The following is a 16,259-nucleotide window of genomic DNA, read 5'->3' as shown; positions in this document are numbered from 1 at the left end:
ATTAAAAAATCCACTAACAAGGGGTTTTGCTTTGTTTCTTTTTTTTTTTTATTGTTTTTAAATATAACTTTTTTTTTTTCTTTCCAGAAGTCATTATGTCCGACTCCATTAACATTCAGGTAAACAAGTGACAGAACAACAGATGGGCATGATCTCGTAGCACGGGCACAGCCGCCGAGAGCAGGGCTCGCCTTCCGTTGCGGCAGCTGAACATCGCTCTTCCTCGCCCGGCGTTCCCTCCCTCTCCGTACCGGCACGGGCGATGGCTGGCGGGCCGCCGCGGGGTGCTCCTGCTTCGAACGCAGCGAGAAGTCCGAGTCAGGGCAGAGAAAGGCAGGCAGTTGTGGGATCACAGCACTTGGCCTCCCCCCTCGCGCTCAGCCAGGCTTTCCCCTGATGGTATGGAGGGGCAGCAACAGTGGCGTTACCAGACCATCTGCAAAAGTCAAACCAGCCCCCGGCCGGGTGGCAGCAGAAAGCATTTTGGGCCATTTTTGGCCACTTCAGGAGAAGCCCCATTGAGTGCGCGCAGTACTGCCACAGCAGCTCCCCTGAATTTCAGCACAGTCACCCTATTTTGCAATCCGCATTAGCTCCCCCACAGCTGTGCCCTCCTTCCCTCGGAGAGGGGCACAATTGCAGCAGTCACCGCTGCCGGCAAGCAACCTTTTTGCCTTCCCTCAGCACCATTCTGGATGCGTCCCCAGCCTGCCTGCAGGCCCCCCTCCCAGAGGCTGGAAAAACCCATGCTGTTGAAGCCTGGTTCACAAAGCATCCTGGTGTTAAGGTTAACTGGTTGTAAAACTGCAGCGGTTCATCACACTATGCACGCTATGAAAAATGTTTATTAAATTGATTTTTGTTTCATTTCTTTAAAAAAAAAAAAAAAGGCAGAAAGAAGTTAAACACACTGCTTTGTGGCATGCTCCACAGTATGAAAAAATCCCAAGCATTCAGTTAAGCTGTCAGCGGCTCTGTTTGACCTTTCAATGCGGTCTTTGAACTTAGACCTGGACAGTTGACTCTCCTCTTCCCCCTCAGCCTCTCTCCTCCTCCCCGCCTCAGCTCACAGCCATTTTCTCAGCTGTCAACTAGCTCCAGGAGATCCTCCTGCTTCCCTGGAGAGGGACGGGTTTGTATTTACAGCCCAGGATTTCAACCTTAGTTTGTTTTTTGGGGGGGGGGTGGAGGGGGAGCAGGACAGGGCCCCACGCTGCACACACAGATGCACAGGTATGCAGGAGAGGGTCTGAGGCAGGGCAGGGGTCCAACCTGGTGTTTTTTCTCCCTTCATCTCAGCCAGCTTAGGGACTGACCAACTGGCAGAAGAGCCCCGTCGCTTTTGGATCCCGAGTGCTTGCAACAGGGCAAGTCCCCTCAGCCCTTCACAGCTCCCTCCCCAGTTCGTTTTAACTCCTTCACAGGAGGCCAGACTAGAGGAGGGCCAAGCGGGTAGTTTCTTCTGAGAGGGTTTCTCAGCTACTTCATCATTCTTAAGCATGATGGTTCCTCTCTGTCCCTCTTCTCCCAGGGCTGACCCCGTCCTGCTACAGCCGATGACCATTCCGTCGAACCTGGGGACTCTCAGCTAGTAACTCTAAAGAAAGCATCACCCTCTCCCTGCAAAACTCGTCCTGCCCCCTCCCATGACCTTCCCAGCCGCTGGCTGTTCCTCTCCCGCAGCACCTTTCCCGCAGCAGCCGCAGGGACAGGAGGTGGCCCAAGGAGCTGCCTCTGGAGCTCCCCGCGGTGACAAGCCACCGCTGAAATGAGCCAGAGAGCAAACTGCAGCCTGTGCGGGACATGGTCTGAGCAAATGTCCTGCTCTTCCTCCTCCCGCAGCTCTCAGACTCCCTCTCCAAGTACCACTTTCTCCCAATTGCTCCTGCCTGGGACAACCCAGCCCCCTGAAGCTACAATGTCCAAGGACATGCCTGACCTGCATCGAGACCCAATCCGTCTTCAAACAGAGCTCCAGCTACATACACAGCATCAACTGAATACTGAACAATATCAAAAATACGGTATAAGGAAAGAAAACAGAATTGAAGTGCTTAATGGCATATTTATACACATTTATCAACAGTCAACAAAAAAGGCAGCAAGTTACACATCCATTCTGTATGCTAACAATCCCGAAGCACATATATGCAAACACACATGCTTGGTTGATGCATATACATAGAGCCACATAACAGAGTAGATGACCTGAAGGAGCTACGCTGGGGAGCAGGGGAAGGGGTTACCTACTGCAAAACCTCGTCTCATTCTCGATGTGCACAACGTGGACATTCAGGGCAGTGTTGCTTTAAGGCTATTTCTAAGGCTGAATCTTTTCTTGTCCCAACCCCTCAATCCGAAGTTCTGTTGAAGCACTTCCTCCTCTTACCCAGCACAACTTGAGAGAGAGATATATTTATTTACCTATATACTTTTTAAAGGCCCTGTATACTAAAAGGTGGGAAGAGGAAAGGGGGGAGTGGAAGGGGGGAAAAAGCCTCCGAATGGATCGGTTTGCCCCAGTGCAGGAATTTCCTATCCTGTTAGCGGCAAAGGCCACGGCAGCCACGTGCAGTGGACAAGGTACTAGTTTAAAATGATCACAGGTCTCCCTCCCTATCTGATCTGAAGCTCTTCGTTGCAACGAAGGGGGAGGGTGAAATACTTTAAGAGACAGAAATATTCCTGAAGCGGGGAAGGTGATCACTAGTTTCAACTCCTCCCCTTACCTGCTTCGAGGTGGCAAAGAGCTGAGAGAAACTATAATTTCCAGCTCAAGTGCCCGTACGGCTAAGGAAAAGGCTTTGCTTAAAAATATATATCTATAGAACTATACATATAGATCCTCTTTTTAGAGACACTCTGATTTTATTACATAGCTCCTGGGTCACTCTCCCCCTATATCTACATGGTAACAGAGTGGCATACAATAGAAGCCACATTCATTGAATTGGCAATCAAAGCTTACTAGGTCACAGAAAAGTGTTTCAACTCGGGCAATCTAAAATCCTGAATTCCCTTGCTTTGATAAGCTGATCTCCTGCCGTTGATGTAACTGGAAATGGAAGGTCTTAAAAATAAACTTTTTTTCCCCCCCCCAAAATCAGGTTATGACAATTTCCCAGCAATGTTACAGTGTGTGACAATATGCTATAAGTAATGAAATTTTAATTGAACGAGAGAGTGATGCTAATTTTAAAGATGAAATTTTAAACATTGTATGCGTATGGCTGGGAACCCCCAAGCATCATCCTGCATTACATAAATGCAGGACTTCTAACACTAAGGACTTTTTTTAAAAAAGTTTTTTTCTTTTTTCCAAGATCATTTGTATGCAAGCATTAGCATAACAGTGGAAACAATACAGAACTAGACTCTCCCAAAAACATATGTCTATAAGAACATCATAGGAGGTTAAAAAAGTGACTTAATTTTCAGCTTGTTATATTTGAAAAACTGGGACTAAAATTCACCCCCAGCCACTGACCCTTTAATGTAACGAATCAATGGAAATGAGCCAATTTATAAAGTTATAGCCCCAAGAAAAAAAAAAAAAACACACAAAAAGCCAAAAACATTCCCACTCTTCAGAAAGTAAAAAAATTAAAGCACGAATTCTGTTAAGGACCTTGTGATGCAAACAGGTCAGAGAGGAACAACACACCTGCATTTCCCTCGGGACACATTGCACCCGGGTGACAGGGGCTGTTTCCCTTCCTCTCTCCCAGGCTTTGGGCAGTCAGCCAGGCTTCCCTACGGACAGCTTGGAAATGCCAGGGGGTTGGGGTGACGGTAGGAAAAGATGAGTACAAATGAACAAAAATGGTAAATCCTGCTTCAGCATCCAATTACCTATATAAAAAAAAGTCGGTGTTGAAAAAGAGAGTAAAAACCAAGGCGAAGTTTTCTGACAGCAGGCTGCAGCCTTCTCCTCTGTACACCTTCCACCAACATTATTTCTGAGTTACGGGGAGTGGGGAAGGGGGAGGAAGGACTCCACCGGCAGCTTTCCCCATCACACAAAACTGATGTGTAACTAACTCAGCCACAAGGATACGGGAAAGTTTTATTTATTTAAAAAAAAAAAAAAAAAAAAGTACTTCAAAATAAAAACGATAAGTACTGTACGGTAATATTGGAAGTATCTATATACATAGTTTTCTTTCTTTTGTTGAAATGTCTCCTAGTCTCTTGGTGGCACTTGGGGTCCCCTCTAGCGCCGTCCGCCCTGCTCCCCCCTTCCCCTCCCCGGCTCTCACGGCTCAGTAGACGGAGCTGTTCCTTATGCCACAGCACAGCACCATGCTCAGGATCATCTCGAAGATCTGTCGGGAGACACGAGGACACCAGTGAGGGGCCAACCCGTACGACCTGGGTGCTCCCCCCTGTCCCGAGGTCCCCCACTCCACGTAGACACTCTCACGCCAGAGATAAGAGCAGAGATGCTACGTGGTCGCTGCTGTTACTATTAGGAGTTGGCCCATTCGAGACGAGATGATGTTCTCCCCTCGCTTGCTGGCAGCGGCGGCGGTATCTTGCAAGCCCGGCTGCCAGCTGCGCAGCAAACGCTTCGAGATCCCCGCGGCGTTACCGCCCGGCCTTCGCGCAGGCGCCGGGCTTCCAGCCCACGCCACGCACCGCTCACCGGGGACGAACGCACCGTGGCAACCCAGGCAAACCCCTTCCCACCGCAGACCCCCGTGACAAAACACAGCGGCCTGAGAAACGAGCGGTTTTGGAGGCAGCGAGAAGTCTTGACGGTGCTCTGCCCTTCCGGATGGGGTTGCACGAGCTCCGGCTCCACCACGCTCGCCGGGCGCCTGCCCTAACGTCCCGACCCCCCGGGGGGACGGCGAAGCCCTCGGTCTCACCCCGTCCCAGAGCAGCTGGGGTGCAGAGGGCTGGTGCTGCACACGGAGCCGCAGGGGCATCCGGAGGAGAGGGACAGCTCCAGCCCGGCTGGAACAGGACCGGGGCACCCCAAGGTGGCTTCTCCCCATCCCACAACAGCAAGGTGCCGCGCGGTCACACTCACCATGATCACGGCGACCACAATGGCCGCGATACCGATCAGGTACAGCTTCCCGGAGAACAGCTCGTCAATTTTTTTGTGGCAGTTGGAGGACTGAAGCAGAGAAGCACACCGGTCAGAGAGCCCGCTTTCCTCTCGCCTGCCCCCGACACCCAGAAAGTCAGCTCTGCTTCCCCCGGGTCCTCCTCGCGTTCCTGGGTCCTGGCTCTAGGACGTCCCACCAGACTTCACCCCTCCACGCCTGCCAGCCCCCTCAAGCAGGAACAGCAAAGGAAACACCGACAGGAACCTCCGACATCCCTCAACACCTTCCCTAAAGAAATGACATCTCTACCCTTTATCTAGGTCCAAATAAATCCCTGAATTTTGCTGGGAGCTGCCTTTCCTTGCAGGAGCTACGCTGGGCAAAGGGCAGCCGTGCCTACCTCAAAAAGGTTTTTCAGGACGGAGTCCTTTTTTGGGCAGAGGTCATCTCTCCACAGGGGAGTGACAGCTCCTATTGCATTGTCGGGACCACAGCAGTCCAGCTACATGGAAAAAAAAAAACACCCAACAACAAAAAAACAGTGTTAACAGACAGCAAACACTCATGCAATGCACTCCCCACCATTAAACATCCTTGAAGACACCCAAGACCGAGGAGGCATCTTGGAGGGGGAAACAAGGGAGCAGGAATAATTCTCCAAATTCAGGTTTTTTCTTTCCATGCAATGCAGCTGCTTCCCACAGTAATCCCAGACAGGTCTGGCATTGCTATCCTGGAGGAGCGTGAACCCAGTTCTCTCCAGAGAACTCTGCTGAGCAGAGGAAGTATCGGGATTAGTTCCTCAGAGCAACATTTTTCTTCCATTGAATTTTACTTAATTAGGGGTGCTGAGGTATATGAAAAGCAATTTAATTAGAGCTGGAACCAGACTTCCCAGCACAGAGCAAAGGACAGAATATTGAAGAGGGTGCAACTCTGTTTCTTGACGTATAAGAAGAGCAAACTCGACAGGCTAAGACGTGAATGTAACATCATCTGCTTTAGGCCCTGCTTTTCCCATTCATTTTCCTGACCTCCATTTTTAATTCTCCTTTCTCCCACATTCTCTTTTCCTCTGGCTGCAAGAAACTCCTATGGAGAGGAGATTTCTACATAGAGCTTGGAAAGCAGGCAGCAGAATCCCAGTGCTGAGAACACAATTGATCCAGTTCACTCCTAAGTATCAAAAAATCCAACATTGCCTTCATTCCCTGCCCGAGCACTTGTAGCTCAGCTTATCGCCTCTGCCTCGGCGGGGAGGATCAGTCTATGTGCAGCAACGGTCGCTCCTCCCCACTTACCCACCGACAAACCGCATACAGAAGTTAACCGGGTGTAATTTGCAGGGCGCAGGATCCTGTCCATCAGCGGTTGCTTTGGCCAACTGCACGTAGCCTAAGCAGAGCGTGCAGCAAGACCACCGATGTCTTACCGTTTCATGAAAGGTCTTCACTACAGCTTTCCCGTTGTTCGTCTCCGATTCTGCCACGAGCGCTTGTTGAAACGCTTGATCGTAGAACTGCTTCACATCTTTGGCTATCTAGGAAAGACAGAGGGAAAACTCCCTTTCAGCCAGAGCAGAGGGAGGAAACCCATCCAGCAGATGTGCCTGAAGGGGAAGGGAAGGCCCTCTAATGGCTCTCACAGGTAGATCAGGAGGTTTTAAATAGATTTGGACCCTGTTTGCTTGCACAGGTGTGTAAAAAAAGGCCTGTCTTTCATAGAGCTCAAGTCCCTCCAGCCATAGTGTGTTAAGAGCATCAGATACTAAGAACCTCATCCACCAGCCAGCAGGTTCCAGCCAACGCTATCCAAGCGCTCCACGAGCTCTCTCTAGCAGGCAAAGAGAGCCGAGGCCCAGAGGGCGAACCACGGGACCCGAGATAGCCTTCAGCTCACGTGGATTTGCTGTTGGGCTCGGGAATGCAGAAACAGCTTGCTCTGAACCACCTGACACACGGAGACAAATCAAGCGGGCAACAGGTTTCCCACCGGGGCTGCAGAGGCAGGACACACTGGGGAAGTCAGGAGGAGCTTGGGGTGCGCAAGAAAGGCCACCTGTAGGTATGGGCACCTCGGCTTACTGTCCGGCTCGGAAGGGGTGGCAGGAATTTGGGAGATACTGCACACTAAAGCCCGGTGAGGCAGCTCATTTGGGTCAGGAAGCTTAGGTGCTTTTAGATGGATGTCAAACTCCAGCTGGGTCCCTACCTGGAGCTGGGCACCTCCATCCTGTAAATGGTTGTAAGAGAAGTCTCATCCGTACTCTAGCCCTGCCACCTGGGCTGGTAAACTGCAACCACCCGTGGGGGTCTGCTCCACAATGCAAAACCCCCCTTATTTTCAGGGAAACTGGCCTTGTGGCTTCTCTAACACCCTCCAATAATTTGGGAGAGACAGATGAAAGGAGGACATGCAAGAGAAGCAGAAGAAAAAAACCACGAGCAAGTACAAAAGGGAAAAGGCTTTCCAGAACATCTGCTCCCGGCAGCGCAGGCTGGATTAGCACATAAAAAAGAAACAGCAGCAAGAAGGAGCATGATTTCAATCAATTATCCTGGCATTTCTCCGTCACTACTCAAAAAGGTTTGCTTTAGAGGGCAATGTTCTCCAATCAAACCATTTGATTCTGGTACATGGAAAAAAAATAAAATAATAATCCTACTTCTTGCCCCCCCCACCTTGTGTCTAAAGCATCTCCAGGGAGGTAGGCTGAGGGAGAGACTGCCTCCAGCTTCGCTGGAAGAGCATCCAGTGCCCACCTGACAGGAGATGACTGTCCCCCCCCAAGGGGCTGCAAACCCATGTGGAACAGAGTTCCCCCTGGGAGCGGCTTTGGGTGGCTGGGATCATCCAGCGCCTCCCTCCCAGCCCGCGTTGCTCCCGAGATGCCGCTGACTGAGCCGAGAAGAAAGCTGCCTGCCTTGTGAGCAGGTACTTCCAAACAGCCCATTCATCATCAAGGCTGCAAAAGCAGCCGAGGCCAACAGAGTGCCACTGTTCATTTTAAAATACAAAATTAATTTTAGGGGCTGAGGTCATCGCTCGTGTATTGGCAAATCCTAAATTTCTCAGCTTTATGCTCTGATGGCCAAAGAGCCTTCTCCCCAGCACGGAGAGCAATAGCACGGGGTCCCTCCTTACCCGGGCTTCACTTTTTTTGCTGTCGGTTCAGTTGCACATCTTGGACTCTTCAGGATTCACAAAACTAACATCTGCAGGAGGCACAGCCCCTCTGCAAAGGTTAATTATCTCACCAAAGTTGCTAGGGAACAGCACCCTGCCTGCATAGTAATATGTTTAGCCACGGAAGAGTTTATTCCGGTGACGTCATGCTCTCTCCGGTGAACAACTACAATGGTGTTCCCATTCACGGCCGAGCTGGTCATCTGTGGCCTACATGCACGCGAAAGCTGAGCGGGCCACCACCTACTTACACAGCTGCCTTACGTCTCTTAGTAAAGTAAACACATTTCCTACTCTGCCAGAGAGTCTAACCTTGGCTTTGAGCACAAGCAGTCCCCTTCTCTCCTCCAAACCCTCGATGGCTGAGTGATCAACACCCAACCTGCTGCTTGCTGCAGCATGGCCGCGGTTCCCACGCATTGATAGTTTTGCTCTTCGAGACCAGACTCTGCACGTGTATGAGCACGCGTGACCGTAGCAAAGGGAAGGTGAGCAGAAAGGGAAGGTGAAAAGCTGCAAGTTTCAGTCCTACCCTTTAGCTAACACCCTCCAGCCAGAGGACCTCATCCAAGCCATCCCTAGCGGGCTGCCTGGGACAGACACATGAATTCTACCCCTCGTGCGTGCACAACGTATTGATCAGCAGCAAGCTCAGCCCTGGCAGACAAACGATACCGGCAAAGAGCAGGAAGCACCAAGCAATCCCGCTGACACGGACGCAGGCTCTCCCCGTATGGTATTCCCTCCCTGCGGGGCCACACGGCTGGGTTCGCTCTTTGCTCTCTGGCAGCGAGGAGTGCAGGTGGCTTGCTCTCACAACTTCATACACGAATGAACTCCGACTGTGACTGACTGTGTGGCAGCAAGGAGGAGACCCAACCAAGACAGGGCTATTTTTATTACAGACGTTGCACTACACGCCGTAAGGGGCAGCTGCTACCATCAAGTGCTCGAGTTTTAAGCTCATCAGCCTGGCCAAGAGGAGTTCGGTGACCTGCCCGAGTCACACAGCTAATCCAAGCCCCTGTGACTCAGCCCGGGAGCAGCTCACGAGCAAAACAGCTCATGCCGCGATCTGCGGTTCTGCCCCAGCCTCCCAGTCCCACAAACGCAGGTTTCAGAGTCATCTTACTTGGTCTTTGTTGACAAATCCCCAAATTCCAGCCGCAACTTCACAGGCGAACAGGATCACCAGACAAGTGAAGAACTGCAAAGACAAATCAAGAGAGGGACACTTAACGTATCTGGCTACAGGCAAAAGCAGCAGTTAGGTGGGGTGGGGTGAGGCATGGAGCAGCACTTCTACTGACAGAGATCGGAGCGAGGTGTCGCCTGACTTCAAACCATTTTATCTCTCCTACACATCCTTAGCCCAAACACGTTTTCCTGTAAGGCATCGGATGCCACCCCACATCCAGACTTCCCACCGGGATGGCTGACTGGGGATTAGCAGAGCCCTCCTCACACAGGGACTGGCAGGGATGCGGATGCCCTGTGCACCACAAGACACATTGCTCCTCTTCACAGAATCACAGAATCACTAGGTCGGAAAGGACCTTCAAGATCATCAAGTCCAACCATTAATCCAGCGCCACCATGCCCCCTAAACCATGTCCTGAAGTGCCACATTCACATGTTTTTTGAACACTTCCAGAGATGGCGACTCCACCACCTCCCTGGGCAGCCTGTTCCAATGCCTGACCACTCTCTCGGTAAAGAAGTTTTTCCTAATATCCAGTCTAAACCTCCCCTGGCTTGAGGCCATTTCCTCTCGTCCTGTCACTAGTTAGTTGGGAGAAGAGACCAACACCCTCGTCACCACAACCCCCTTTCAGGTAGTTGTAGAGAGCGATAAGGTCTCCCCTCAGCCTCCTCTTCTCCAGACTGAACAACCCCAGTTCCCTCAGCTGCTCCTCATAAGACTTGTTCTCCAGACCCCTCACCAGCTTCGTTGCCCTTCTCTGGACATGCTCCAGCACCTCAACATCCTTCTTGTGGTGAGGGGCCCAAAACTGAGCCCAGTATTTGAGGTGTGGCCTCACCAGTGCCGAGTACAGGGGCACAATCACTTCCCTACTCCTGCTGGCCACACTATTTCTGATACAGGCCAGGACGCTGTTGGCCTTCTTGGCCACCTGGGCACACTGCCGGCTCATGTTCAGCCGGCTGTCAACCAGCACCCCCAGGTCCCTTTCCACCGGGCAGCTCTCCAGCCACTCTTCCCCAAGCCTGTAGCGTTGCATGGGGTTGTGATGGACCCGGCACTTGGCCTTATTAAACCTCATACAGCTGACCTCTGCCCATCGATCCAGCCTGTCCAGATCCCTCTGCAGAGCCCTCCTACCCTCCAGCAGATCAACACTCCCACCCAGCTTGGTGTCATCTGCATGCACCTGCAGGAGCGTCCAGACAAGCTTCTTGCTCTGCCACAGATGCTCCGAGGATGGGACCTGCCAGTGCAGGGTTAAAAGCACATTTCAGCTGCTGAGGAGCTGCGGGGCGTCAGGGTATGATTTATGGCCAGCTCTCTTGGCACCCACAGCCCTGCAAGGCTGCTGCAGTTTTTTGCATAAACACTAACACTGATGTTTTCCCACAGTCCCACCCTGTTCATGCAATTCCAGCACTCCTCCCTGCCACGCCCCCAAAGCCTCGCTCCATCTTTTTGTTCAGGTCCCGAGAACACGTTGTGACGGTCGGTCTGTTAGACTGGGAATGGGAAGATGTAAAGCTCACACATCAGAGTCAAGTGGGAAGGCATGCAGAGACATGCTCCACACACAGCCAACGTCACCTCCGCGACAACATCACCCTCAGTGGCTTCTTCCGGAGAAAAGCCCCAAAATTGGGAGAGTTGCCATGGAAGTAAAGAAGCAAAAGAGGTGAACGCAGTCAGGGGAAGACATAAAATCATGGTATGGGGTGGGACAATAGCGCCTGAATCCCAGGCAGTCTCTGTTCCAGATGCATTTAGGACGGTTTCTTCAACAACAGAGAAAACAGGATGATGCTATGGCCTGGCTCTCATGTGCAAGAGCAAAGGGTTATCAGCAAAATGGAAACAGGACTATTAACCTGACAGCAGGAAAGGACTTCCAACATCCTTGTCAGTCCCAGAACAACCAACCGCTATTTAAACACCTATCTACCCCTGGTTCTCCAGGAACATCTTTGCGGGACTGGGTCCCACGCCCTCCCCAAGGAGTCACATCACCCGAAATCATGGAGGCGAGGCCACTGTAATTCTCTGGTTAAGCACTAGGGCTCACTCTTGCAGTGGTTACCCTCCGGTGAAGGATGGCTGGTTTACCCCAGGTTTGGAGGTTCGGCTTCCTGAGGACTCGGTTCTGCGAGCTGGCTGCAAAACATCGGGATGCAGCTCGAGGCTATGGGAACACGGAACAGGAACCCTCCTGCCTTCCTCGGGTCTCGCCGCTGGGCTCCCACGCTGCCGTGGGCATGGGATTTTGATAGCGTGGAGGTTCCTGGTACTCTCCTCTTTTGCAATAAGCCTGTAGTCACCGCAGCGGCTGGCTGCAGCAGAGGGGAGGGCGGCTGCTTCCCTCCAACACCCTAAGGACGCTGCCTGGAAATGTCCTCGGGGCACGGTGGGGGCCTTGGCTGGCAGAAAGAGTCGTCGCGAGGCGTCTCCAGCCTTCTCTTGGCGAGCCAAGGTGCGAGCAAGCACGGGCAGCGCACAGCAGCTAGAGCTGCTAATTTCAGCCAAAGCAGCCGGTCTCCCTGTCGGGCCTCAGGTACGTTGTACCATCTGCCCTTCTAATCCTCTTTCCAACTTCGAGAGGGAGTGAGGGGTAATTCAGGTTCTGTAATCGCTTGCATTAACCAAAAAAAAAAAAAAAAAAAAAAATCCAAAGCTGCCAGACCTCGCTACAACAACCCGTCGGATTTCTGCACGGGCTCTTCCTATTCTCGGCAGCAGTGATAATGCCTGCAAACACCTACGGCAGCTCTCATCCGCCGACGTTCAGAAGTGCTTTATAAAAGCTAGTGAGAGGCGCCCGCTTCTTTTTGGGAAACAGAAGCGACTAGAGGTGAAGCCATCTGCGACAGTGAGGGAAAGCATTTCCCTTTGTCCCAGTCGAACCCACACCCACGGGTCACTACACAACCACCACGAATCTTCCAGCCCAACAAAGCCAAGTGCTGGGAAGTCCTCCCAATTTTTTTAAAATTTCTTTTTAGTTGTTTTTTTTTTTTTCCCCCCTAATTTTTTATCCCTCCATTTTTTTTGGCCTTGATTTTAAAGTTGAACCACATGTTAGAACTTGCTTGAAATAAATGGGTCTCCCTTACCCCTAAGGCAAAGGTTTTTGGTGTGGCTACAGTTTACACAATTAAGCTCATCCTGTTCCAGGAATCCCGAGCTGCTACCTCACATAAGGATGCCTGTAGCACTCCAATAATGGATTTTCCAGGATGCACCTAGACGTCCTCACTAAGATATTGTGGGAAATCTTTGCTGTTTCTTTGTCCAAACAGATAAAAATAGTAGATGATTCCTTACAAGAACTGGAATCACCACAGGCAGCCTTGAAACAGAGCGAAAGGGGAAGCTGTGGGGGACGTCAGGTAAGAGAGAGAGTTTAGCGGGTGCTTGGTAAGACAGCCAGACCGTGGTGGGCAAAAAAGCACGGGGGGGGGGGTTTCCAGAGAAAACGAATCTCCAAGAACCCTGCTGTTCGCACCTCTTCTGCTATGCTGCTGGCTTCAGCCTCTGTCCCGCCGCCAGGCGCAAGCGGCAGCTTGCCGCGTGCCCGCCAGCTCAGCCGCAGCTCCAGCACGCCGGGCAGGGCTGCCCTCGGCCAAACGCCCCTTGCCTTGCTCCTCGCGGAAGCCGGCTCGTCCCCACCTGCGTGCTGACACATCCCCCCAGCCCCGTTCCTTGCAAAAGTCTCCAGCCAGGGAGGCACCGCGATGCGCTGCCGGCAGCGACGTGGCAGGGACGTCACGGCGCCCCGCGGCACCCAAAGCCTTGTGCCTCTTACCGTTCCCAGAAGGCACTGAGACTCCTGAATAGCGCCGTAGCATCCCAGGAACCCCACGAACATCATGACGGCTCCGACCGCGATCAGGATGTAGATTCCTGCAAAGGGAGAGCCAGAGGCAAACGCGTTACTGCGGAGCTGCGTACGGCGGCACGCCAGCGCTTGGCTGGAGGTGCTGGCTCCCCGGGGCGGCTCACGAGGGGTGTGCAGAATTAAGGAGGTACGAGTAGAGGTGGTGGCAGACACAGCAGAACAACACAACATACATGAGTCAGATCTCAAAGCGTTTGAAGCTGCTAACACCGAAACTGAAAAACCCCATCACCGAGATGCTCGAGAGCTCGAGCAGTAGCAGGCAGTGGATGTAGCAGGCAGGACAAAGGCTTTACAGCATCCTCAGTGCTGCAGTATGGGAGTTCTCATGGCATACGTACTGTCCTAAATATTTAAGCAGAGGAGAAGAAAATTATTAGTTAGCCTATCTTTTAAAATAAACAGTAAGGCATATGGTATTAAACATCATTAAAATGTTAGCCAGATAAATATTTGTAAGACAGACAAGCCACAAAACTAAGGGAAAAGCACTGCTTAAGCATCTAATTTAATATAATCTGGCTTTTGTTTATTATAGATTCTTCTACAGAGAGGAAGACATTTTTTACTTCAACTTATTACATTTGCACAGCCAACTTGCTCCATAACTAGTTCAAAGCCTGGAAACCAGGCACCGGGGGGGTGGAGCTCAGAAAACAGAGGAATGAAAGTTTATTCATCCAGGAAACAAGAGCTTAGGTCAAGGCTCAGGTCTGCTGCCACTATCTCATGGTTGGTGAGACCATGGTGATTACGCAGCCAAATGCTACCAGCTCAGTTAAATTTATCTCCTTTTCCAAAAAACACAGCTTTCTCCTGATGCATCCTGTATATGTGGTATATTTTTTGTTAGCATTCTCAAGTATTGTGGTTCTACTACTTTGTGACTCCTACTTTCCATCCAAAAGCGATTTGACACATGCAAAAAACAATCAAAGAAATCCTTACAACTGAGGCAAGACTGCAGTCACCATTTTTAACTGACAGTGAGGAAAAAAAAAATAAATCAGGATGAGAATAAATGTACGTGGGGAACCCCAGAGGTAACAGCAATACGGTGCATCTTGCTAGTGCTTGGGAGACACATCCCTTCAATTAAATATTTTCTTTTGCTACAAGTCAAAATGTTTTTATAGTTATTAATCAGTCTGTCAACTCCCCTTTAGGAACAGCACTAAAACATAAACAGAGCTCAAGATTTAAACTGCTTGTACATGCCTGTCATGTTTAAGGTTTTTCTTATCTTTGTGGCTTTTAAACAGTCTTCTGGTAATTAAAGCACAAAGTCTAAAGGGCATGCACTGAGAGCAGAATTGAGCCAAGTTAAACCGTTCTCTAAAAAAACCAGGTACACAATAATGGTCTCAACTTGTTTAAAATCCCCTTACGGACATGTCAAACTCGGGAAGGGGTCAACTTTGGCTCCCGCTTCTTCCGTCTTTAAAACAAAAGCCACCGCAGCACCCAAACAACGCAAGCGCCAACGCAAGGGCCGACTCGGCAAGAGGCGGTGATGGAAACACCGCCCCAGCAGCCCCGGCGTTGGGACCCTCCAGACGGCGTTCCTCACCGGCACCGCGCTCGCACAATGCCTCCCGCTATATTTAGGCGCCGCGGGAGGGAGGAAGCCAGCTGCAGGGGAAGCGCCGGCACAATGGAGCACGCTGACCCCGCAGGAAGCCCCTCGTCACAAAGCCTGACGGGCTCTGTGGCCGGCGACACCAACATCCTCACGGCAACGCCACCAGCAGGAGGAGGAAGAAAAGCGCGAGTCGCACCTCCTGATGCACGTCGAAGCCACAAAAACCCAACGGGCGACTGGGGTTGTTGAAGCTTTCTCAGAGGGGATGGGACACCTCCTTGCTTGAAGGTGCAAAGAGGGGGGAAAAACGAGCAAAAGAAGCCCCCCAGGGGAGTTTCTTGGAAAGGACAGGCCAGCCGTTGAAGTTTTGGGGGCCTGCCTGAAGTAGAACTAGGCGATTTTATCCCAACGATTGGAGATGACATGGGGTGGAGGGACCGGCGGTGGCAGCCGGGCAGAGAGCCAGTGTGGCGAGCAGCAGGCTGGGGTGTGCGTGGGGAAGAAGGGTCCCAGGGGGGATAGAGGTGATGGGAAGGCACGAACGCATCCTGTAAAATGAAGGCTGGACGCTGGACGCCTGCCAAGCTCCAGAGAGACTGATGGGAGATTTTCGGACACTACGTAACTGCTGTTTCAAAAAGAAATGAGCCATGGTCTCTCAAAGAAGGTCTGCTTATTGTCTCCAGAACCTGCTAATGCCCAAGAACTAGACCTCACCACTCCAGCTTGTACCAGTGATGCTGCTGGTTTAGGTTTTCAACCCAAACTGCATTAGGTTTTTCCATCTTACAGCCTTGGGTGGCTCCACTGGAGAGTCTTCATCACAGGTCCCTCTGGGAAAACGAACTTTGCTCATCCCTGACTGCAGCAGCATCTGACTTCTCCTCACATTAGGTCAGCAGAGAGAAGACAAAGCTGGGCTGGAGGCAAGTCATTTCCATGTCTGAGAAGTCACCATTCACACCAAGTATCCCGGTAAACAAGCAGATTGCAGCACATCTGGAGACCAAGCAGCATGATGCTGCAGGGACTTCAATGACCAGGTCACTCCCACGGATGGACAAAAGATTCTATTCTCAAACTCTTCAAAATAAACACAGAAGGCAACTTCCAGGCTGAACAAGTATAGCCAGGAGACCACAGAATCATAGAGCAGCCCAGGTTGGAAGCGACCTTGAAAGATCATCTGCTCCAACCTTTTGTGAGAAAGGGAGGCCTAGATGAGACTATCTAGCACCCCGTCCAATTATATCTTGAAAACCTCCATCGATAGGGACTCTACCATGGCCTTGGGGAGGTTGTTCCATCGAATGATTGTTCTCATCGTAAAAAGTG

The 16,259-nt window shown here is 51.3% G+C and overlaps 1 protein-coding gene across 1 annotated transcript in view; it reads right to left on the bottom strand.

Moving 5' to 3' along the window:
- Window positions 1-3,063: 3,063 nt before the first annotated feature.
- Window positions 3,064-16,259, bottom strand: part of CD81 (CD81 molecule) — a 35,304-nt gene continuing 22,108 nt past the window's right edge. The window contains exons 3-8 of the mRNA XM_082000457.1: window positions 13,250-13,347; window positions 9,376-9,450; window positions 6,490-6,597; window positions 5,458-5,559; window positions 5,036-5,125; window positions 3,064-4,325 (exon numbers count right to left, since the gene is read on the bottom strand). Of these exons, the coding sequence (XP_081856583.1) occupies window positions 4,263-4,325; window positions 5,036-5,125; window positions 5,458-5,559; window positions 6,490-6,597; window positions 9,376-9,450; window positions 13,250-13,347 (536 nt within the window). The 3' untranslated portion in view covers window positions 3,064-4,262. The remainder of the gene's footprint in view (window positions 4,326-5,035; window positions 5,126-5,457; window positions 5,560-6,489; window positions 6,598-9,375; window positions 9,451-13,249; window positions 13,348-16,259) is intronic.

Source organism: Phaethon aethereus, assembly GCF_964289735.1.
Source record: "Phaethon aethereus genome assembly, chromosome: 5".
Classification (NCBI taxonomy): Eukaryota; Metazoa; Chordata; class Aves; order Phaethontiformes; family Phaethontidae; genus Phaethon; species Phaethon aethereus.
The sequence above is the reverse complement of the archived record's forward strand: the minus strand, read 5'-3'. Positions and strand labels throughout refer to the sequence as shown.